This window comes from Falco cherrug, chromosome 7 (assembly GCF_023634085.1).
Source record: "Falco cherrug isolate bFalChe1 chromosome 7, bFalChe1.pri, whole genome shotgun sequence".
NCBI classification, from domain to species: Eukaryota; Metazoa; Chordata; class Aves; order Falconiformes; family Falconidae; genus Falco; species Falco cherrug.
Genome location: NC_073703.1, coordinates 7061781 through 7086392, shown reverse-complemented (window position 1 = coordinate 7086392; position 24612 = coordinate 7061781). Strand labels below are relative to the sequence as shown.

Sequence of the window (24612 nt, the reverse complement as noted above, 5' to 3'; positions counted from 1 at the left end):
TTTTTTCACCATATGCTTCACTCCATGCAGCACATTAGCATTAAACGAAAACTGGTTCATTTAAACTGACAAAAGGGTTTAGAGCAAACCCACATTTAAGAGTAATTTATGAGGTCTATATCATAAACATGAAATAACAACCTTCCCTCCAAAGACAAGCTGCTCTCTCTCATGCTCCTGGACTGTATTTTATATCAAATCCCTTCTATGTAAGGGGACTTTAATACATCACTGGAGACCTTTGGAAAAGTTATAACAGAACTTACTTTTCCCAAAGAAATAGAAAGTTTTATGACATGGTTAGAGGAGATTCCTATGCTTTCGTATCATTGTTTGATTCTGGTTTTAACACTGATAGTTTCATCAAGAAAACCTGATTTTTTTTTCCCATCTATAGACTTTGATGGCATAGGAACCATAAAAAATATGTGACCAGATCTCAGCAAATTATGTTCCATGATAGTTAACATAACTATATCCATTTACTGCAGCTGAGTGTGTGGATATTGTCAGGTGGAAACAGCTTTGTTGTATATATTACAGGGTCACAGAGAGACAGGGAAATGAAAGAAGCCCCATCTCAGGTATTTTTTTACTCCCATTCTTAGCTACAGGGAGTTATAAAGGAGAAGGTAGAGTTCCCCCATAGTCCCCTCTGGTCTGCCTATTTCGTCTCTGCCATAAGCTCTTCCTCTGTGGTCAGAGATTGGTGGGAACCACAGATAACTGCCGAAACACAGATTAGCCCTGTAGCTACCTCCTGTCCCCACAAACAAATTAGAGAGTCTATTCATGGAGGTCTAGGCCAAATCTGAGAGCACTGCAAAAATTATGTATGATACATTAAAAGAGATCTCTCTCTCACCCCATCTGGCTTATCTGTACAGAAATTCTGACTGATATGTATTAAAACCTACAAACAAAACTCCCTATGACTCCATTCTCTCTCCAGAAAGTCCAGAAAGAAAGTCTAGGACCTTTGACAACAAAGTCAAACTTGTTTTTTAAAATCAGAACAGTGTATATGATAGCAGGTTTGTACCCCAGATGTAGCCCAGTGTCTAGAGATGAAAACCAAAGAAGTGTTTCACATCACTGGTGTGAAGCTATTTCCCGTGTTCCTAATGACGGCATGCTTCAGAGAAAATGAAACCCAACCTTTCCTCCCTTCACCCTCACAGCATATGCACCTGGAAACCTTTTAATAGGTTTTCTGTTTGCCTCACAGGGGCTCATGTTCATGCCTGAGCAGAAACGTGCATTGTGACTTGAACTCTTTCTCCTGCTGGATGACAGGTGATAAAAATAATACGTATACACATATCATATGACTAACAATAGCACCTGGCCTAAGGTGATGGGATCCATCCTTTGCTGCTGGAGCACTTCAGAATTTAAACAAAGGAATTAAAACATCAGCCTTGAATCCACAGATCCGGGATTTTTTTTTTAACCCATTAGTAGGCACTTTCAAATTCAAATCTCAAAGATCCAGTCATGCAAGACCCTAAGTAATTTCCCATTCCTGACTACGGCCAGATTAATCCTCTTATACAGATTATTCCAGGAGAAATTTGGCTCCCACAAAGTTCTCCTGCAGCTCTAAAAATAATTTTGCATGCTGTAGGACAAATTATACCACTTAAAGGAGTTGTTTTAGAGGTTTTAACAACTTCTTATCAAACCAGACTGCTAGCATTACACCTAGCTTCAAGGAACCATTCAGCTCAGTTGCCCTCTCCCATGGCTGGGGTTTGCGAGTAAAATACCACACTTCTGGGTGGAACACAAGAGGAATGCCCTTGGAAAGCTATGCTCTCTGTCCCCTTGGTAGCACTGACACATGCCACTTTCTGATTAAGTTCATTTTGCTTTCCTAAAATGCTTTCCTCCTCCCCCTACAAATACACACACAAGTCATTACATCACTGTGTATCTTTTTTTACAATCAATTAAGTTCATATGTCACAGGTCCATTGATGCCTATATAAATTTACCATTGAACAATTTAGCCCCGTTTAAATTCTTATGACATGATCATTAACTAACATTAAAAATTCAGCATCTGATGCTTCGTGCTTTATTTGAATCCCAAGTAAACCCAGATCATGCCAGGTACCACTAAATTATGAAATTTTAAGGAGAAGGCATCTTTAGAGGTGATTCTTGTCAGTTCAGAACATACAAGAACAGCAAAGGACTGGAAAATGCTCAAGCATGGCAATGCTGTGGCTTTGAAAAATACTCTTTTTATATTGTATTTACACAGACATGTATTTCTCTGTCTATGTTGTTCCACAATACAGGATGTGTATCTAAAATGTCTAGCATGTGAATATTTCCCCCGTATTTACAACCTCCATTCTTTCCTGCCAAGTTTTAGCCGGGGTGAGCCAAATTACAAGCAAGTGAAAAACAGCCTCTAGTACAAATCTGATCAGTCCCTCAGTCCGCTGACACTGGTGAGTACCATAGTAAAGAGACCTTTTCCCAGGAGAAACTCTGGAAGCGTGCCCCTAGATCATCATTTCCACACAATTTCATTAGGAATGGACCTTTTGTGTGTCAGAGAGGATTAATTATTTTGTTTCTAAACTCTTTGTGCACAAAAGTTAATCCAAACCAGACAGGAGTCAATTAGGTCGTTAACGTGCTAAGCCTATTAACAGCCATGACTTACATTTCTTTCCCGCAACAATGAAAAACATTCAGGAGTCTGCCTTTAAGTGGCAAAACCCATGAGCCATTTCATTATTTTACGACACGGCTACTTGAAGCAGTGACTGTTTGCACGAGCAAGTAGCACTCTCCGCTGTGCAGCAGTCCGGTGCTTTGCTCCCTTTTCAGCATAGCCAGCCTGCGGTCAACACAAAAAATCAGCACCCGAGGGATACAAAAATCTGTTCCCCGCTGTTTCACAAACTCCTGTGTGATCCCAGGGCAGGGCAGGGAATCACAGAGTCCCCGAATTTCCTCATCTACGTGCTGGGGGTATCCTGGTCGCATGCAACAGCCCATGCTCTCCCCACATCCAGCCCATGCTTAGCCCCTCAATTAGCATCAGGCAGGCAAAAAAACCCCAGTCACAGAACAAGATCCATAGCCTTAAATAAATTTTTTATCAGACTGTCAATCCCCTCTGCCTCAGAACTCAGACACACGCTCAGCCCATGTGGCCTGGCCACCACCTTTGCACAAGCTGAGCTATGGTAGTAGTGTGTGCATATATGTGTATGTGTGAACATGTGTGCTCTTAGCTCAACAAATACAAAGAACTTCAATGACTTTGCTTGCAGTAGGAAACTCTAGCTCCTCAGACTGTCTGTGGATCAGAAATCTAACAGATACGTAATTAATCTTGCTGACACATAGAGTTAAGTTCAATCACATCACATCAGACCAAGGGTCCACCTAGCCCATGCCATGAGGTCCCCCAAGCTCAGGACCTGCCTGTCAGTCACCTCTGGGGCAACCTGAGGAAGACAGAGCTTGCAGGGAGGATCCCAGCAACCATGGGGACTATCCATATTCCCTTTTGGACAAAGAGAGGAGCAGCATATAGTGGGACCCCAGAAAACTGCAAGAAGTCGTAGCTGCTACTAGAAACTTTTTTTCAGTATTGCCTTTTACTGTCATATTTTCACAGTTCTGATGCCATGGTACTCACCCATCTCCTCTTCCCGTTTGTGATCCCATATAATTACTCAGTATCTCCCCAATTTCATTTCCCTTAGCCCTTCCTCTCAGGGAGGGAATTTCAGTTCTGCCAAGGACAGGCAGCACCCTGCCCCTAGACAGAAGGTCAAAAGGTTCAGCGGCAAAAGGATGAGGCAGATTTCCTGGACTGATTTGGGTTCAATCCAGCTTGTAACTAATGGCTGTCTTACTTTACAGCGTAAGAATTTTGTAATGCATTTTCTATGAACCCAGTGCTGCAGCACCTACAGTACTTGGCTAGGAAATCAGAGCGGTGCTGAATTCTGATGTTTCCTCTAAAAGGAGATGTAGGGGATCTGTAACGCTAACCAGAACCAAGATTCCATACTCAGAGAATCAAAAGAAGATTGGCTTACACTGAACCCATGAGAATGATAAACCTGCTGAACTACTAAGAGCTCAACTCACACAAGAGAAAATAAAGGTCTGGCTACAAGATTTACCAACGAGCAGTGCCAGCTAGGAGGCAACCTTATGAACAAGCACACGTCATCTCTGCTGGTACACAGGCTTGGTTAAATAAAAAAAAAAAAAAAAAAGAGAGAGAAACAAAACCTGAGAGATGCAGGCAAACTTTAAGTTCATGGCTGCCTATTCCAGTCAGTCCATTCAGACATCTGCTCCCAGTGCTGTTCCCAACAAGGAAGCCTTTTGTGCCTCCTGCTGCGGCCCTGTCCCTTTATATCCAACAACAGCACTTGCTCCTGACCACTCAACTGTTCCCATACCAAAGAGGCTTACTCATGTACCCATTAAACCTGCCAGTCCTGCTTGCCATTTTGTCCCTTTGGCACCCCAGAAGAAGACAGCACAGATGCCTTGACCCACTGCCTCCGCTTGGTATGCAGTCCATCTAGTAGAAGGCAGAAGCTCCTGGAATATTGGTGGGGTAATGGGGCAGAAGAGGAATAAAAGGAACAGAATATACAGGCACACTGAAACCTAAAGAAGAGGTTTTGCAGAGTTCATAAAAAATACCCTCTATGCAACCCGCCCAGAGAGACTTCCAGAAAGGATAAAATTCAATTGCTCCAAAGAAGCCAAAAACTAGACCAGTTTATACTAGCTGACAATCTGTGTGTTTGGCTTTAAAAATCAGAGAAGACAGGATATGTTCAGTGAACAGTTAGCCATTTTCCCTTGAAAAATAGTAGGAAATAATATCAGCAGCTGTTTTTTTATTCACACCAAACAACAAAAAAATCCACCCAAATGAAAAGGGTGTGAGACAGCTGCATCTTTTCAGGGTTTCAGCTGCTAAGCATTAGAACACCAGCAAGGTTTGCAACAGCTCACAGGCACACACACTTAAGTGCAAAAATGTAGTAAAGCTACTGACCTTCTGTGATGCCTTGACTGGAGAAAGGTGAAAGACAAGAGAAAAATATTGGCAGGAGGACCATCACCAAAGAACTGGATCTCCTTACTATTAGTCTCCCATTCCAATGGAAACTCTTGGGCTTAAATCAGATCCACAACCATCACTTTTTTTTTTTAATTTAAAAAACAACTTTAACATTGTCACACTGAGTCGCAACTGAAGACTGGTAATTTGGAACATGCCACCAGCACCTCATACCACCTGTGGAGACCCATAGGATTTAAGCCCAGGATCCCAACACTGGCAAGGTGTGTCAGCATGACACTGGAAACTGAATCCAGAGCATTAGAGAATGTCTACTATTAACTGCCAGACACACAATTAAAAACTAAATCACTGCCATTTCACGGGAAGCTGGTTCACCTCCCAACTCTTGTTATACTACAGAAACCCCACTGAAACAATATACTACATATTGCTGAACTATTTAAGCAGAAAAGCACTAGGAATTGCTAGTGAGGTTGTTGTTTGGTCTAGAATAGCTTCACACACACAGGCACGTCTGCATTTCAGCTGCTACTGTACCCACAGCCAGCGTAACAGGATGGCAGACAAAAACTGCTCAAGCACTCCACCACCTAACTCACACAAGATCCCTTCTGTCACAGTTGTAGCTCCTTCAGTATCCAGTCTAGCCTAGATGTCTGTATGAGCTGCTATCACATTTTGGACTCCCAGACCTTAAGTCTGGGTTCACAGATCTCCAAGGAAAGCCAAAGACCCTAAAAGTTTCTTTGCAATCTTTATGAGCTCATTCCCTCTAACACAAGGCAAGAGGAAATAAAAGTTTAATTAATCTCACAAAGCCTTAAGCAAACAACTTAAAAGTTGCAACTCAAAAAAACAAAAAGCCCTATAGCATGATAGCTAGAGCTTAAGCCTGACAAGTCAAATAGCAGAAAGAAAAAGCAAAATCCAGTTCCTAGTTAAAAAAATTACCTTGCTGAGCTACGTCTGGCAGTTTCAAATGCACATAATCCCATACAAAAGCAATAAAAAAAAATAATACAAAGTCTGCCCATTTGACCACGTACCCTGATATACTCTTATTATGGATTGTGTGCTCTGCTAGACAGAAGTAAAAATGACGACATGTGAGAAGATGAAAAACAAAATAAGTTGTTTTACAAGAGAAACTGTGCATTTCTTCCCCACTCCAGGTACCTTTTCATCCTGTTATGAGCTGGGTCCTTGGAGCTGGACTCCACAGATGACACTTCTGATTAAATTATACAAAAGTATCTGAAGGGACACTTTCAGTGTTCTAAAATGCAAGGATCACCATTCTATCCATGCCTACTTGGCACAACTCTAGCTGAAAAGTGAGGTGAAAGAGCACCAGTCACCACTGACTTCAGTTTCAAAATCTGGGCCTTGGCTAAAAACATTGTGAATACCTTCCTGACCAGTGGCCATATCACATGGTTAAGGCAGAAGTTTACTCTGACCCATTTAAAAGTTTATCCTCTCACAAATTGAATGTTACAGCACATGTCTTAACAATTTTTACATTTGTGATGTGGACTCCTGCTTCAGGTAGCAAAAGGATTGATTAAAGTAAGCCATTTTTCACTATCTCCAGCTGCCGAATATTTGCATTACAAAATACAGACATATCTGGCAGAACAACGGTTAAAAATATAATTGCATACTCATGGCTGTTCTCTTGAGCCACTTCAAGCTCACCTGCTACAACCTTGCAGTGCTCATCAGGAATGTGCGACTTCATGGGGTAGCTTGATTTTGTGGATCGTCTACGCCTGATGAAGTGTTCTTTTCCACTAAATGAGGTCTCTGATGTATTCACTGGTTGTATTAGCATGTGCTCTGATCCAATTTGGATATAGCCAGCCTGTTCACAAAAGAGAAGAAAATAACCCCATCAGTTTGGTATCCTAACCTTGTCTATCAACCCAGTCTGAACCTAGATCATTTCACTGCAATCATTATTTACAGGGTGAGGAAATGAAAAGTGATCATGATAGCGTTCAGCCCGCATAATACTGACTAAAGAACTTCATCTGCTTCTCATACTTATCACTGAGCACTATTAAGAAACATTGTGCGCTGTACATGTACAAAGAAAAGGTAGGGGTTCTTGTCAACACCTTTCCTTTCCTTTCTTTCTCTCCCTCCAGCTAGAGCACCACTCTAGCTGGAAGCATAGATACATGTGTCTTATGAGACACTCAGCTCACTTGAGGACAAATAAATCCTATTAACAGAAATTCTTTCATAATCACCTTCCTAATTGCCAGCTAGAATTGCATTGTTATTAAAAGGCATTTACTATCTCAGCAGAGCAAAAAGGTGAGATTGCCTGCAAACAGGAGATTGCCTATGTGTATCACCCTTGCAGACAACACTGAGTGAACTGGAGTTGCAGAGCCACCCATGGTTTTTTGTACAGGGACTGAATACCTCTTCTTGACTACAATAGAGGCCACACAGTAAGCACTGTTCTCCCTGAAAGCCATGGGTTGAGTTTCAGAGGTCGAGCTGGGAACGGGCTATTGTACCTTCCCCGTCACGAGCTTTTCCACCATCCCTGGAATAAGTAATATAAGGAAGGCAAAGACCCTGTCTAAATAACAGTAGACTCCATAGGCTGCAGGTCAGAGCACTAAACCCCTGCCTTTCTTGCACCAAGTCCAGACCTTACACCAGGGCTGGCAAGAACATCTTTGGAAGGCAGCTTCTGCCCCGGGAGAGCCCTCCTCTGCTTGCAACCCAGAGTTTTTATTTCCGTTATGCTTTTTCCACTCCATCTCTGGCATAAGAAGAAGAGAGTGAAAGTAAAGGTATCACCTTAAAACTTAACAAAGCCTCCAGGTTTAATCAACACTGAGATTATAATCATGGGAGAAAGTGAATATGTACCATGAGGGTTTCTTACTTTTCATTATATTAATCCAATGATTATTTCTATTGCAATTAGAAGTCTCGAAATGCAGCTTTTTGCCATATACCCCCCTGTCCTGAGGGAACCCTCTAGGTCTGATCCAACTTCTCCTGCTAGAAACAAAAGGCCTCATCTCATCTGGCCTGCCAGGAGGCATCAGATTGTGCCTATGGTACACTTCATAGGTAAAGTAGCAGACAAAGGGGTCCTCCTGCTAGGTTGCATGTCTGTAACACCCATCCTATATACATATATAAAGGGAGACCAGACATTTTTTTGCTTCCCCCCCTCCTATTCTGTGCCAGCCAGGCAACCATCCAAACAAATGCTCTGCACGTACATGCAAATACTATATATTCAACAGCTGACTGTACTAATATGATTTATAATATACATTACATACATACTGTATATTGTACGTTTCCACACCTCCCTGCCAAACTCAGTCCTCACGTACACCCAGGAAATCCCTCTGGCCTAGTACTTCCAGCAAGAAGAATTTCTGCTAACAGAAATGAGAGCTCTCCTTTTGACAGCCGTACTAACTAAAGAACATTCAGGGGAAACCAGGATCTCTAAGAAAGGGTCACTAATTTCAAAAGTGCACTTGGGGGGAAAAAAAGAAAAAAAGAAAAAAAAAGAAAAAAAATAATCAGTGTTTCTATTTGCCATGGCTGCAAAGCACAGTGGTAACAATTAGTCCCCTGTCTCTAAACAGACAAGAGACGCCTCTTTTGAGGTTTTTCAAAAGAGACCATGCCCTTGGGGCTAGGTCACTGATTAAGTATAAAATGCCTTGACACCTCACAGAAGGGCTCCCATTTATGAAGAAAAATTGACATTATTTCTTGGCCCTACAGAATGCATACCAATTTACAAGACCCACTCTGCCCAGGAGTTTCCAAAAGGGCTGCCTCGTCATTTAAATTACAAGTTGGGCTTTGTCAGAATTGTTTCAGAGACAGCAAAAGCTCTAGTGACTTATTCTTCCAGCCTCCTTTACGATGTTCTCCACTACTTCCCCTCCTTGTTCCAATCTTCCAGCTGGGAGGTAGCCCCAGCCCCCTTTTTTAATATAGGTTTTAATTATTTAGAAGAAGGGTTGTAAATCTGGTGCCATGGTACTAAAAGCCACACCAGAGCTCCTGAAAGACTGCCAACCATTTTTGTTGGTGCCAAAAATATGTAAGAAGAAGTCAGTTTCATCACCACCCGACATTATCCCAACTTTCTGGCATCAAGTGTGAAAATAATTTAAACCATTGGAAAGGACTTATGTTTCACATTTGCTTTGGAATTGTGAAACCTACAGAGGGAAAGAGGCGTGCGTCTTCACCCTGGAATAGGTTAAGACGCCATCTCAAGTTTAATCTGACAAGGCAAGCAGAGTTTCAAGCAGGAAGGATTTGCAGGATTGGGCCTGTAAAGTATTCCTAGGGAGTTAAAATTTTCCCCAAACTTGCCAGTTGGGTTCTAAAGAGTCCTCAAACCTGTGTTCCCGCATGAGATCTTTTGGACCTGGTAACTTGAATACTCTGGTCCTTATTTTGCTTTTTCCACAAGAAATGCATTCCTCATGTTGCCTCCCTCAAATCCTCCAACTACCAGATACTATACTGTTCTAATCTCAGCATGAGATATCAGACATCAGTACTAGACAAACACTCTGTGCTTTTCTTCTCTAGTCCCTATAATGTTCAGGGCCTGCAGAAAGCTGGATTTTGAAGATAAAGAAGTAAAACAGAAGACCACGTAACTGTCAGAGCTGTTTTCCCCACATCTCTGGAAATCATTCCAATTAAATAAAATGCTTTGGATCTGCCAATTCATGTTTGCCTGGGGAGATGCATATCAAAAGCTGGGATACTCCCTCTCATCCTTCTTCCACTGGGAGAGCCTGTACAAACAGGACCTGCCATTGTGCCAGACCCCAGTATTGCTTAGTGTCCAGGAAAGCAGCCGCTGCCCAGCCTCACCATCCCAGAGCACCCGAGACACAGGAATCACCAGGAGCCCAAAAATTCAGAAGGGCGTAGAAGTTGATCGTCATCTACATTGCTAATCCAGCCTGGATTTTATAGTTAGTATGACTGAACCGTATAGCTGACAGAATCACACAGCTCAGCTAACAGGAAAGGCAGGCAACCCAACTGACAAGTTGATTAAACCAAACAATAATCCACACTTCCCACTACAGCCCCACTCACCACTGTGCTTAACAGTGGCTATATCTTTCATATTAAGGATATGAAATATCCTTAATTTAGAAGTCAGCTCAACATTGCTCCCTAGCAAAAAAAGGCCCTGTTATCCAAACCACCAAAATATTCTCACATGCTCTTACTCTTAGTTTTATACATACATTTGTCACTCAAGCAATCTGCTCACCCTCTAATCTACTCTTGCACTACCAGTAGTTCACTCTTCTTCTACACACTATATTCCTTCCCACTAGGGCTTTTCTCAGGCTAAATGATAGCAGGGAAAGGAGGAAAGTCCTCATACTATATCACTGAAATTACAATGGTAGTAATGAGACTGTTAATGCTGGCACTTAAACAGCGTTTGTAATCATATCGTCCTGCTTCACTGTTCTGCCTCTGTCCCCTGGCAGTACTGGTGGAGCTACAGCAGCTCGAGGGCTAACTCAGGACAGAAATCCAAATCTTCAATGTTCTCTGCTCGTGGTGCTGGACCTTCCCACGCGTTAATACTCTCCAATAGTTACACTGTTTTTCCAGCCCTTTTTATTTTCACAACATCTTTGAATGAGACCTGTGAAATGCTGAATCTTTAACAGATTTTTCTTTTGCTCCTATGTGTTCATTAGTTACATACATATGAACACGCACAAAAGAGAACAGTTTTAAACATCTGACAAATTCCAACCGCTTCTCAGTTTCTCAATTGTTATGCTGTAAATCTTAGTTTAACTATTTCCTTAAAGTTAAAAGTTAATATTTAAAGTGAAGAACAACAAACACCACAAACACAATTTAGTAAACTTCACATGGCTTTTAGTCCTGTCCTTATTAACCATGCTTCGGCTTTCAGTTAGTTATTTCTTACCAGTGCAATTCAATCAATTTTAAAACAAAAGCTTTAAATTAGGTCTTGCTCCAGCGTCATTTCAGGTTTACACTCAGTTATGAGAACAGATCATAACCAGGAATGTCTGACTGCACCTCTGTTCCAGCCTGCTCTAGCCTCCGAGTCTGCTAAACAAGTAAACCACAACGTGCTCTCCCTTTTGTCCACTGTGGAAGGGGAAAGAAAAACCCAGCACAGAGAAACCCAGCATGGTTATTCTAAGAGGTTTTACTTTTCAGCCCGTGGACCAGCTATGGACACACGCCAGACAGCTCCTCTCCCAGACAAGAGAATTCAGCAGAGCTGAAGGTTTCCTCAGGGGAAATCGTATCATCTTACAATCTTAGCATGCCTGCACTGCACTGGTTCCCGTAACAGCAGAGGCTCTTCAGTCACCTGAAGGGCAGCACCATGCCACTGTACACAGAAAACACTCACTACCACTGGACAGGGATTGAGCTCACCGAGCTTTAGACCAAGCATCTAGACCGAGCTCTAAACCAAGCATCATCTCCCTCTACAGCCAATGAAGAAAAGCAAACACCTCCTAGGTGAAAATTCACCAATCTAAAGTACCTAAGAAACAGGACAAACCACCAGTGGAAGCGCTCATCTTTATCACTCACTCTCCACTTGATAAGCAGCCAGGCTTAAAACCAACAGGCCGTGGCATCTTCTATATTCTTCTTCCTTTTCCCCCCAAGAGCAGAGCAGATTTGCAGTTTCACTAGGAGTCCTGTGAGTTATTGCTTGTTCCCTGGGGGCTGCAGTCCAACCTACTCACTTCTCTTTGCCCTGACTGGCCTTCTATATTGGATCCAAACCCACAGCGAGACATCCAGTTTCTGTGTAGGCACTTACTCCCGCTGGGAAATCAGTGGGCATTCAGAGTCCCTAGAAGGAGCAATGCATCCAAACAGTGCTTTCATCTGGTCCTACAACATCGCTGGTGAACAGCAACGTGGGCAATAGCAGGGGCACAATTTCCCAGGTATTGCAGTTAACTGGGAAATACATTTCTGGCATTTAACCCTGTTTAGTACTCAAATGCACAGTCATGACTTCATAATAATCAGCATTTTCCCTTATCACCTCCAGCAGACTTAGAGCATCTCTGCCCAGCCTTCCAGAGAAAAGGAAACACCTGGCTGACATGAACTCCAGATCGATGCTCTACCATCTCTCCTTGCCTGTATTTGCCAAAGCTTGTCTACATCTATGCTCTCACAAAGTTTGTGGATGGTACCAAGTGAAGGTGACACACCAGACTGAAGAGCCACCATTCAGAAATATTTTAACAAGCTGGAAGATTTGCCTACCAGGAGTTGCATGAGACTTAACAAACATGAGGCAAACATACATGAAGTCTGGAAGAAAAGAAGCCTTCTTCTTCTCTACGTAGATTGTATGAGACAATACTGCAAAATATTTAAGGTTTCCCAAATTCCAGTGTGCGTTTCTCAAGGTGTAGCTTCAGCTACTCTATCCTATAAAGAGAAAAATCACTGTTCTTATTCCATGAGCCCTTGTAATGTGCATCATCCACTTCCACCAATCTGGTCTGCATAAGGAAGCCTTGCTGAGTTCAAAGATGACAAAAATGTAGTGTGAAAGAGTTATATGAACAAGCTGAACAGGAGGGAGCCACAACCTCTTTTCTTATCTGAACTGAGAGTGACAATCCACTTTCAAGTAGAGACAGGCCAAAGAGCAGTCCTGAACCCAGAATCAGATTCTAGATTTCAAAATGGAAGAGAAGTTACTTAGAATTAAACCTCTGCCTCTAAATGCATCCCAGTGATTTTCAGCTTTCCAATGTGGTTTCAGACAGGAGTTTTCAAGCTCATTTTTAAGTCAAAACCTAACGTTCATTTTAACGTGAACCTGTGACCTTCTTAAAACTGTAACTGTTTCAGAAATTCAGGTACAAGAAATATGAAAAGCCTTCATCAGTTGTAAGGTACTGACGTGGCAGTCCAACCAACTGCAAAGCAGTCCAGCACTTCAGCATGTAAAAAAAAATTAAAAAAAAAAAAATGGTAAAACATTAGTACATCAAATTAAGTCTTTGGGAACCCCACATTTTGCACATAGCTTGAGGCAGCATTCTGCAACGTACAGCTGGGGAAGAAGTCTTCCCAAAGGGCACAGGACCCTGCCTAGCTCTCTTATCTTGTCTGCAGGACTGATAAGCCCTGCTAGGACTCAGAAAAAGCATCATTGTAATCACCACAAATACATGGTGCTTTCCAGGCTTCAATTGAAAAAGCTCTACAGAAGGTAACACTGCTCTGCTAGAGAGGGTGAGGACAGCACACTGAGAGCAACAGTCAAAACCTGACTGTGAAATCACACCTGAATGCAATGGATGAGTAGTTCTGAGATATATCAAGCAAACACAAATTTCCTTGCTGGAGACCTAACACATGTCATCTAGGAATTGATCTCAAACTTTGAAGCAGAGGCCTTAGTGCACTACACAACTAAAGGTAACACACGCTGTGGCCTTACAAAGCTGGAACTTTCCAAAAAAAGAGGCAAATTCCTATATTGCCTACTGTCTTCTAGTGCTGGTCAAATGAGTTGCAGAACTTTGCTCCTGCCTGTGTCTCCCCAGCACCAGGAAAGGACAGTTCAGTCCTGCAGCGTGGTCAGAATCCAAGTGTTTACACAACTGCATTCCCTAGACAGGATACAGTCCTGCCAAGCTGAAAACGGTAGCGCTTTTCAGGAACATATTACCTCTTGTCTACACTGCAATTCCCAGGCTGTCAAGAGGAACAGGAGGGTTGGAGTACCCTCACATGCAGTACTTTAACTGTGCAGATAAGACCTTAGGTACACCAGACATAAATGTGCTATGGGCTGATGTAGCTACGAGAGCACAACCACCCTTCTTGATGCAATTGCAAGCTGTAGCAGGAAACTACAGCAGACCACATGCTGGTTAACAGCAGCATCTGCGAGCAGAGTTTAAAAAACAAAACACAACCTTTAGACGCTGCACTGGGAACCTGATATCATTACCAGGAAGCAATTGCTCAGTCTGGTTGTAGCTCAGTTTTCATGCCACTGTGTCAGAGATTTTGTTTTATTAGAACTCCATTTGCCCTGATCATTTTATATCACTTTTTGTGTGATTTATGGCATGGTTGAGGAATATGATTGCAACAAAGTTTGTGCCAGCTGGAGATCTGTATACAGTATTACTACCTACTCTACTTTTTAGCAAGCAGCTTTTCTGAATGAGATGTCTTGATCATCCAGCTCAAGTCCAACAAGTGCTCCCACACTGGATATTTCAGGAAATCTCCCACTGCAGCACTAGCACTGCTCAAGAGACAAATGCCAGGATAAACAGACTGCAAGGTTTCCGCTACCAAGGTCTTTCTTCTAGCCCGACACGCAGGCCCTGTCCATATCCCCACCTGTGAGGCTGTGCTGCTGATGAGGACAAAGCCTTATTCTTTCTGCTGCAAACGGGGCTTAAGGAAGCAATGGGAAAATTCAACACCCACTGTAGTGATAGTCTTAGTATTTTAAATTGCCAGACTCGGAGGCAAAAAATTTGGCCTCTAGTCACCTGACCTCAGTTCTGCTCATGGCAGATTCAAGACTTCCTAGGTAATTTGAGGCAAATTCTTAATTCCTCTGAGCCCAGAAAACTTCTTACTGCTAAATTGCATAGCTTTCACTACAGGTATGCTGATTTAGTGTGGCCACTGCAAAAGGCTGCGTAAACACTGAAGGCAGCCTAAAATCTGTTACGTTTCACGTTTAAGAACAGAGTTAAGAAGTCAAAAGGTCCATTTAGCTAGACTAAGAAGGTCTATCTACATGGTGATGTAGATCAATTTAATGAAACCATTTCAAAAGTTACCGAGTTTCATCTTAAGTTTAGGTTCATCTTAAAGACACTTAAGTTTTCTGTTCTTTAGTTTTCAGACCACAAGGGTATTATAAACCTTAACTCATTTGTATGCACCTGTTTTTAGCCCTTTTTCCACTCCTGGTGACTATTTGAATGAAGAGTAAATGAATGGATTCCTCTAATAGGAGAGGAGTATTCCAACATGCAGAAACATATCTCCCAACACATCTGCCCACACCACTCTCAGCACTCCCAGGACTAGATCCACAGGCAAAGGCAGAGCTTTACCAACACTGCCACTTAACACGCGGCAGCATGGGCTTTGGTCCTCAAAAGGTGCCACAAACGAGCAGCTTTGACATTGACCACTTTTTGATCCCAAGTGCATCTAGCTCCATTATGTCAATGTAGTTGTTGCTTAGAATTCATATGATACAAACAGATACTGCTACATTGCAGCTCGTATTTGCAGAGTAATGAACAAAGACTAACTAGTCTTGCTTCTTTTCCAACTTTTCTACTGGGAATATCGCCAATCTTTTTCATTCCCCCTCCTCCATTCCCTGATCTCAGGCAGTTAATATTGTGCCTGTAACTACATTCCTCTTTTTAAAAAGGTTTCTTCTCTGCCTTTTTGTTCTTTTCAGATGTGCTGGAGTAGGTAGCTTTGGAAGCCCAGCACTTCATGAACGGGATTAACAAAACGTGCCTGGTGACAAAAGCACAGAGCCGGTAGTGATTTAAAGGTCGAACTAGAGATAACAGTTTTAAACTCTGAGAAAGCCCTCAGTGGTATACAGCTCAATTTACAGCGCCACTCAAGCACTCAGCACCTCAGAGCCTTTTTTTTTTTTTTTTTTTTTTTTTTTTTTTTTTTTTAAACACGAGGCACAGCGCCCTCATATGGCCCGGGAATGATGAAGGGCCAAGCCCCAAGTGCAAAGCACATGACAGGCTTCTTACTACATAGTTTAAGACTAAATGTCCATCAACAGGTCCGTACCGAGAATTTAAGCACGCATCCCAGGGCCCTGTACTGGGAAGCTATGCTCAACGCCCCAGTAACTTTCTTAAGAACTTTCAAACTATAGGCAAGATTTACAATGCAGCCATCACCTTAAGCATCTCAGTCTTCACCACTGAGAAATAGCAAGGCTGTCCCACACCTCGCCGCTTCTTACCCAGACACCTAGCAGAGAACACAGGCCCTGCGGAGCCACCTGCAAACGCTACAGCCTCAGGCAGAGAAACCTGGACACCTGAGGTGGGAAAAGCATCCCCAAGCGGGACAGTTCCTCCACCCATGCGGGTGCCAGACATCCCTGCACCACAGACACCTTCACACGCCAACACTGATCGCTTGAGCTGGGTGGAAAGGGCCGGTGGAGGAGCCCGCTGTGCTGAGGCCAGGGACAGCGGCTGGATGGGCGAGCTGGGCAGGCAGACGACCAAACTCCCCACAGCCGGACCCACCAGCCAGCACAGAGGAAGGAAGTAGTGACAAGACAGGGGTCTGTCAGCTGGGACGCCCCTCTGCAGCACCTGCCAGCCCGGCTGCCCACCCAGAGCTGAAATGCTGTGCCTCAGGCCCTCGGCCCCTCCAGCCTGGCTGAGGCCCGGGCAGCTCCCACAGCGGGCAGCCGGGGCTGACAGAAAACCCACCGCGGCCCAGCGGCACTGCTCGCCGGGGCCGGGGGGCGAGGGGCCGGGCAGGACCACGGAGGAGCAGGCGCGGGCGGGAGCTGCACCGCGGCCAGGTGAGGCGCCGCTCTACGGCCGCTTCCCGGCCCCGCGGGGCAGGGCGGCTGGGGCAGCTCCCAGCGCCGGGGCTGGCAGGAAGGTCCTCCCGGGGACAGCAGGCACGCTCGCCAGGGCACGGGGAGGCGAGGGGACGGCCGTGACAACGGGCGGCGGGGCGCCCAGGGGAGGGGAGGGGCGGGCACGGCCCGACGGCCGCTTCCCGCCTTGGCGGGGCAGGGGCCGGGCAGCGGCCGGGGCTGGCAGAAAAAGCCTCGGGGGCTGCGGAAGGGCTGGCCGCGGCCCGGGGCGGGGAGGCTGGGGGTCGGCTGCCCGCGCTGAGGGGAGGCGGGGCGGGGGGGCAGTACCAGCCCGGCGCAGGTGCTGAGGGAGGCGAAGGAGTCGCTGCGGTTCAGCACGTGTCCCGTGTAGAAGCAGAGCCGCTCCGCCGGGGGCCGCCGGGGGCCGGGCGCCCGCCGCGCCTCCCCGCGCCGCTGCTCCACCACGAAGCCCCGGGCGAGGAAGCGCAGGTCGCGACGGAGGTGCAGGTAGAGCTCGGCGCCGGCGGTGGGCAGGCGGAGCAGCAGGGCCTCCGCCGCCGTCCGCTGCCGCGGCAGCGCCCGCCGGCGCCGGGGGCCGCCGCGATCCCCTCGCACGGCGGGCGGCAGCAGGTGGATCTTCTCCAGCGCCACTCGCTCCGGGATCACCACTTCCAGCTCCGCTCCGCCAGCTGCAGGCGAGAAGGAGAGAGGCTCAGGCGCTCGCACCCGCGGCCCGACGGGGCGGCCGGGGGCTTTGTGCCCCGCCGGCACCCCCCTCCCCGCGGGGACGCCCCGTCCCGCCGGGGCGCGGACAGCCCGGCGCTCGCGTTTCAGCGCAGAAACTGAACAGGATACGGAGACAATGGAGCCGGCGGAGGAAAGGGGTTTATTTCTCTCCCTCCATATATATACACGTACACATAGAGGCAAAAATGTGCAGGGAAGAGAGGAATCACGCGAACGCTAGAGCTACTTGTATCATTAAAAAAAAATATATAGCTCAGACACAAGCATCGCATTTCACCAACCCCAATAAAATTCTGCAGGGAGAAGGGGAAAAGCAGAGCAAGCCGAAGCCGCAGCCAAGGACAGTCAGCAGCTTTCCACATGAAACGTTACAGCAGCAGCAGCGAGAGGACAGGAAAAGAAAATACAAAAGCCTGAAGCAATTCATCCTGCAGACTGGGACTGCGGCCACGCAGGGGATCCGGTGCATGCCCTGCGGTCTGCGCCTGCACGCTGCCGCCCGCGGCCGGCGCCCACCGCCCGCCCCGCCGGACCCGCGGCCAGGGCTGTCAGCGCCGCCGGGGAAGGGGACGCCGGCGCGGGGAGCCCGGGGAGGGAAGCGCTACCTGTGCCGGCGTCCAGTCCCCAAAGCAGCAGGCAGGGAAACACGAGAGGCAGGAGCCAACCGTCAAACATTTTATGGCAGCGGCGGGGGCCCAGCGCGAAGCGGAGGCGGCGGCGGCGGCGGGAGCCCGGGCCGGACTGAGCCCTCCCCGCCCTCGGAAAAAGTAATCAGCGCCGCCGACAGACCCGGCGTGGTGGGCGCCCGGCCACGCCCCTCCCCGCGGCCCCGCGCTCCCATTGGCGCGGGCACCCCGCGGGCCGCGCCCCGCGCTCCCCTATTGGCTGCCAGCTGGACGCGCTGGGCGGAGGGCCGGGCTGCGCGGGGAGGGCTACACGTGGGAGGGGGCGGCCGGCAGGGGGCGCCCTCTCCTGCCCCGCGCGCCGCCGCCGCCCGTTCTCCCCGCCCGGCAGCACGGGTGGACGACCCCGGAGCCGGGAGCGATGGCCCAGCGAGGGGCACGGAAGCTCTGACAAAAAGCAGCCGCCTGGCCATCCCCTCCGCCATGCTTGCTGCGTATCCTTTGCTTCACCGCTTCAACAATTTGGACGCAGCTACAGCAAAAGCCACCCAGTCCTTCATCTCCCGCGGCCTTTCCCACCACCATCTGAAGTACTGATCCCAGGACCGGGAAGACCAGGAAAAAAATGAAGTGGGCAATGTATGAGTGCACCAAGATTCAGGCAGTGAGCTTATGTACTCCTGGAAGCGCTCATCACATGGATGGAAACAAGTGCATAAAGCTCAGGAGATATAAAAATTGATTTTTACAGCAGTGGACAAGAGGGGGGGCAAGCACTAATCTGAAGCAGGGAGGACGGGCTGTTCAAGCCAGTTAAGGGGGCTGTTTGGGAGAGGAAGAGGAGGAAGAAGCTCCCCGCCAGCTCCCTTTCCCACTCCATGTACGGAGGACACTCTCATCCTGACCCAGGTGCAACCAATTCCCCTTTGCGCTGAGATCCTGCAGCCACAAGCGCTGCCTCCCCCCCAGTAGCTGGACCACGTCCTGTGTGTCCTCGGCTGCCCAGGGGTCAGGAGAAGTCAGGCTTGTCCAGGGGCTGTTGGAAGCAGAAGGGCAATTTCCAAGAGTAGAAAGATTTCCGCTGCATTCGGTGGGCTTTGGATCGGATCCTGTGCTCCTGGCATGGCTGCGTGGTGGAAAGCAGTAAAGACCCAACATGTTAGCAGCTTTGGACTGCTGTGGCCCAGCAGAGCAGTGTCCTAGAGTTTAACCTTCTGCAAAAATCTGCAACTTTGTTCCTGAAATTGTAGAAGAATTCAAAGGAAGACCCATAAAAGAGTGCAAATGACTCTGGCAGATCTCAGCGCAGCACTTACACAAGAATTGTCCGTAGCTGTACTGACAGTGGTAACAGCTCTGAGCCACGAGCAAGGGGAATTAGATTTGGATGCTCACTCCTGCGAGGCCAGGCAACAGGGGTAGAGCTAAGAAAAGGGCTGGTAAGGGAGATGAGTGGATTAACACCGTTTTCTTTCTTTCAGGCGTTAGACAGGTGACAAGAACCATGTTTGCTTTGAGGTCTGCTCCTGTCACAAGTAGAGAGGCTGTTTGAGAGCCAGAATCTTAGAGCTGCCTCCAGCTCTTCACCTCGCTGGCTGTGCTTTTCCCAGGCATCAGGGGGTACCCTGCAGCACACAGCGGGCTGGTGTAGCACCTCCGAAAGACCTGCCCTGCGCAGGGCATCTGGAGCACCAGACGGGCATGAGTGCACACAGATGTCCTGTCTCCTACTGTGGTCTCAGGGAAGTTCCTCATCTCTCCAGTGCAGTGGCACTTGGAGGATGTTACCAGCGGTCAGCAGCAAGAGCGAAACCGAGGACCTACAACCAGCTCCCAGCAGACGAAATCTGAGTGAAGCCAAGACCCATGGCTCAAATTCACTTTCTTAACATGAGATCAGGTGAGATTTAATAGCTCAGTGTTTTCCTGTCTCTTTCAAGGTTCAGTCTGCTCTCTAGCAAGAAGTAAGTTACCAAAACAAAAGTACCGACCCAGAACCCATTCAAGTAAGATGAAAACTCAGTTTAGGACTGCTTTGCTGTATGTCAATAGTGTAACATAACACGGTTGAAACAAAACCTCAGAGCCTGAATTTCTCTCCTGACCTGCTATGAACCAACAAGTCGAGTGCCTCCCTCCAAGGCCAGGGCCCCGGCTGGCACAGCAGCTCTGGGCAGCAGTTCCCCCACAGCTCTTCCATCCGTGGCAATCCTCCACTCCCGAGAACCAAGAGGCAATTTGATTTGTGAGCTGTCAAATCTGGCCTGAGCCTTGAACAGCCGTGTTTAAACCCAGACCACCAGCCGTCTTCATTGCTAAGGGACCAAAGCTGGTGCCTCATCTCTTCCTTCAAACGGGTTTAACAGGGGGGCTTGATTTGCTTAACTTTTTAGTAGAACCTTTCTCCCACCTTCCAAAGTCCTTTGCCCCAAAAAAAATATTAAATAATAATAATAATTTAAAAAAAAAAACAGAGAAAGAATATATTTAATAGTGTGGGGGAAGAGGGGCACTAATAAAGAGTCTGTAACTTACTGCATGGAAGGACTCGCTCAATGCCTGGACTGGCCAGCACAGACTGCATTGGGGTAGGACTAGTCCCTGCTGAGCATCGCAGACTGCAGAGCACCTGGGCAGGGGCCCAAGAGGCTGCAACACCCCATGACAGGGGCAACGTCACAGACAGGCCTTGGTGTTGGCCAGGACTGGAGCCAGAGCAAGGGACAAGCCCCTGCAGAGGTACCCACACAATAAAAGAGGAAACCGTCTTAGGAGCAGCAGTGTTTTTATTGAATCCAAATCCCAAAGCTCCAGTGAGACACAGACTTTCTTTATTAATTTAACAACATGGGCTTTTCAGAAATGCCTTGAAATTGTTACTGATAAGGATAAGGCATGGGGCAGGAGGGGGCTGTGGTCCTGTTGTGGTGATTGCATTTCTCCCCTGCCCCCAGCCCATGCGTGCAGGGGGTGTTTCTCCTCCTCTCACCATCACAGAGAGTGGATATGGCCCTGCAGTTTCTAGGAGACAAGCCTTCTCCCCCTCTGAAACTCATGTTTTATTTTTTTGCAATTTTAAGTGTACATCGAGGAAGCCAAGTTTCATGGCCATTATTGCACAGTTAATAACCCTTTGGAGACTGCAGACATGTGTTATATACATCTTCCCAAGCAGTCATTTGGCTCGCCGCCTGGAAAATGCCAGCATGTGAAGGGTTAACTTGGCCATTACTCAGCCTTCTCCCTTCTCTCCAGCCACCCTTCTCCAAACCCTTCCTGTCCTGGTCCTAAGCAGACAATCCAGACCTCATGGGTGATGCTCTCCTGCCCGGGACACTCCGATGCCTTCCCCACAGCTCCTCGCCTGGCTGTGGTCTTTGGGCAGCCGGGATTTCCTTCCCTGCTGCAGGCTGCGCCTGCCCTAATGCTGCAGGGTTTGGTCAGGCTGGTTGGGCACAGACCCGGTGGATGCTGCTGTTACCCATGCAAATGCCCCTGCAAAGAAGCCAGAGAGGGTTTAACGATAAGTAGGGACCAAGAAAAGCTCTTTTGTAATTTAAAACAATCAACCAAATAAATACAAGTAGTTTTATAGGTGCCAGCAGTGGGTTTCCTACAGATCAGTTCTTCACAGTGAGCCAGAGGTTCAATTAAAGCTTATTCCCTGGATAAAGCGTGTTTAAGGCTGCACTGCTCCGTGTTGGATTCACTTCTTACGGTTGGCCTCGATCTTCCAACCTAACTGATTCTGTGATTCCATGTGGAGTCTCCAGTGTCTAGTACTGTGGAGGCAGGCCCCAGCAGAGGCACTCCTGAGGTTTACCCTTCCAGCACTCTGAATTCTCCCAAGCCTGTGAGAGAAAAACTCCCTCTGGGACATCTCTGTCAGGTCTGGTTGAAAATGGACAGTGTGTTCATGAGTTCCTGGGGATCAGGAGCAGAAAAAAAACCCAACTGTGACACTGGAAGTGTCCAGGGACAGAGCCAAGCCACCGACACCTGTGTCCTCAAGGGAGCATGCAGCCTGCTTCAGTTAAGGTAAGTGGAGACCTATCATGGTCACCTCCTCATAGCAGGAGACCTATCCCTTTCTTCCAGCAGGAAGCTTTATTCACGAGCGGACAAGGATTCCCTTTTGTCAGAGGGAGTTTGCTTTCTTTGAGATGGGTCTGTTTCACACAGTGAGTGCATCGCGTGAGATGTTCCCTAGACATCTCCCCCCACAAACACTTCCCCTCTGCCTGCCTGCAGGGGCCTCACAGCTTCACTCGGCTGCAATGGGGAAAAACATCCTATTCCCATGGAATACAGAGAAAAGAGAAGAAAAATACTCCTGTAGGATAGGAGCTGAGGAATGGACTCCTGAAATCCCAGGTCGCTTCACATCTGCCCCTGTGACAGCGGAGTTCTGGCTACATTCCCACACCGATGCAACTACATTCTGTACAAACCTCCCAGGGTATCTTGCTGCCTTGGCACAGATGTTTGGAGGGATCACGGTGCAATGCTGTCAGGAGCAGAAAATGACGTTGCACACATGCCACTGTGGGTGAGAAAAGCCAGGAACACAAAAGAACATGCTTCCAATTGAGTAACACAGCTTCAGGGTGCCGGGAGAGTCCACTCCCTCCAGTGCAGGCAGCACTTCGTGTAGAGAGATCAGAAATGTTAAGTGTACCACCAACTCCATCCAGACCTTGCTGGGATTTTTAAACACAGACAAGGCTAGTCCAGGGTCTGCTTGGTATCTGGGAGCTGTGCATAGATAGCCATCACCCAGGCAATAATAATCAGCCACACGTCACTCCCCAGGCATGCAGGAACAAATGGACAAAGGAAAGAGCTGTCGTTGTTTGAGGCTGACCCTAAAGTTCAGTGAGGCTTTTTATGAAGTCCAGTGTTGCCACCTCTGATGATGTTATCAGGAACCTGGGAATAGCTGGCACTTTCTTTTGTTCTGTTTTATGGTTTGTTTGGGTTTTTTCTTTCCAGGCCTTGGCTCTTGCAATCACAAGACTGATTTCTCATTTAACCCTATCGCTCTGTGTTTGACCCCATGACAGGCTGGGAAATGTGAGCTTCAAGAAGCCTAGAGGCTTATTGCCCGGAAGCAAATAAAGTAGTTCCCATAGAATTGTTTAAAATAATCCTTTCTCCAAAAAAAATGGTGCCATTGATTTCTTTTTTGGTGTGGAGGCAGATGTTCTGAATGCTTGGAGCTGACAATAGCAAAGGCCTTCATGCAGGCACCACCTCCCTCTGTCTCTGACACTACCCTTCAGCTGGTCATACCCCACATCTGGTGTTCCCCATCTCCTCTTGAGCATCTCCCTCTGTATCCAACACCTGCCTTGGATGAGGATTTCCCCTGTGCCAAAACCAAGTATTTCACATAAGGCTTCTCCTTTTCTGCATATTACTTGCAGAAGGGCGCAAGAAGTCCAGGGAGGGGATTTACAAGCCAAGAAGGTGGTGTGGGGCTTGGAAGAGAGACAGAGGTGATGCCGAGGGGATGCACAAGACAGCACAGCCGTCTGCATGGGTGTCTACAGGAGCCTGGACATGGTGGCCCACTGCAACTACACAGATTTAAAGTGGCTTCTTTCCATCATGAAAGTACTAATAAGGGAAACTGCCGACTTAAAACACTCTTAATAATGTTTTCCTATTTCTTTAACACCTCTCCCTTGAGCACTCTCTCCTCCCTTCACAGCGTCTTGGCCAATTACACTTGCAAAGCAAACAGAAAACTCAATATCCCCAGGAGCAGGGATTGCCGGGGGTCAGGGGCCCTCACCAGGCGCTGTGGCGGGGGCTCTGAGGTGGGCCATGGCACAGGAGCCTGCTCTCCTCCAGCCAGCAAGGCCCTCTACCATTCCCGGTGAGGGGGCCCCCAGCCAGGCGCTGCAGGGCTGCCGTGCCCCTCCTTACGGCCCACCAGAGCTGCAGGGCCATGAGCTGGGGGGGACGCGCCAAGGTGGGAAGGGCTATCCTCCAGCACGAGCACCACTGGATGGTGGCACAAAGCTGAGGAAGGACTGTGCCCCCCGGCCAAGCCTCGCTGGCCCCCCAGCTTGGGTCTGTAAAGCAGACCTTTAAAAAGACCTTTTTTTTGCTCTTCTGGAAGTGAAACAGGCCCAAGCCCATGTGCTCAGGTAATCGTTGCTCTGGACTTCTGTTGTCTAACCCTTCTTCATTTGTCTCAGATTCAAGCTGCTCCCAAGCTGCCCTCCAAGCTTTGTCAAACCGTTTGAACTACTAGACAAGTTCATCGATCAAAACCCTCCACCTTTTATCCATCAGCAGCAATAGGACCAACAATGCAACAGCATTCAGAGTTACTTTTCCCCACAGGACCAATCCTTCACTCAAGTTTGCGCAGATTTTCCTGGTTGCTCCCATTTTAGATGCAGAGCTGTGCAGAAGCGTTACTGTAACGCTGCTGTCAGAAGCAGGGCAGAGTTCACAGCCCAGACCCCCTGACTGCCTGGAGCTTTTAAAAA

The 24612-nt window shown here is 47.3% G+C and overlaps 1 protein-coding gene across 1 annotated transcript in view; it reads right to left on the bottom strand.

Annotated features, from left to right (window-relative positions):
- ADAMTS17 (ADAM metallopeptidase with thrombospondin type 1 motif 17) overlaps positions 1 to 18258 on the bottom strand; it is a 192226-nt gene extending 173968 nt beyond the window's left edge. Inside the window, exons 1-3 of the mRNA XM_055717092.1 lie at positions 18092 to 18258; positions 17067 to 17428; positions 6785 to 6950 (exon numbers count right to left, since the gene is read on the bottom strand). Of these exons, the coding sequence (XP_055573067.1) occupies positions 6785 to 6950; positions 17067 to 17428; positions 18092 to 18161 (598 nt within the window). The 5' untranslated portion in view covers positions 18162 to 18258. The remainder of the gene's footprint in view (positions 1 to 6784; positions 6951 to 17066; positions 17429 to 18091) is intronic.
- Between the last annotated feature and the right edge of the window lie 6354 nt (positions 18259 to 24612).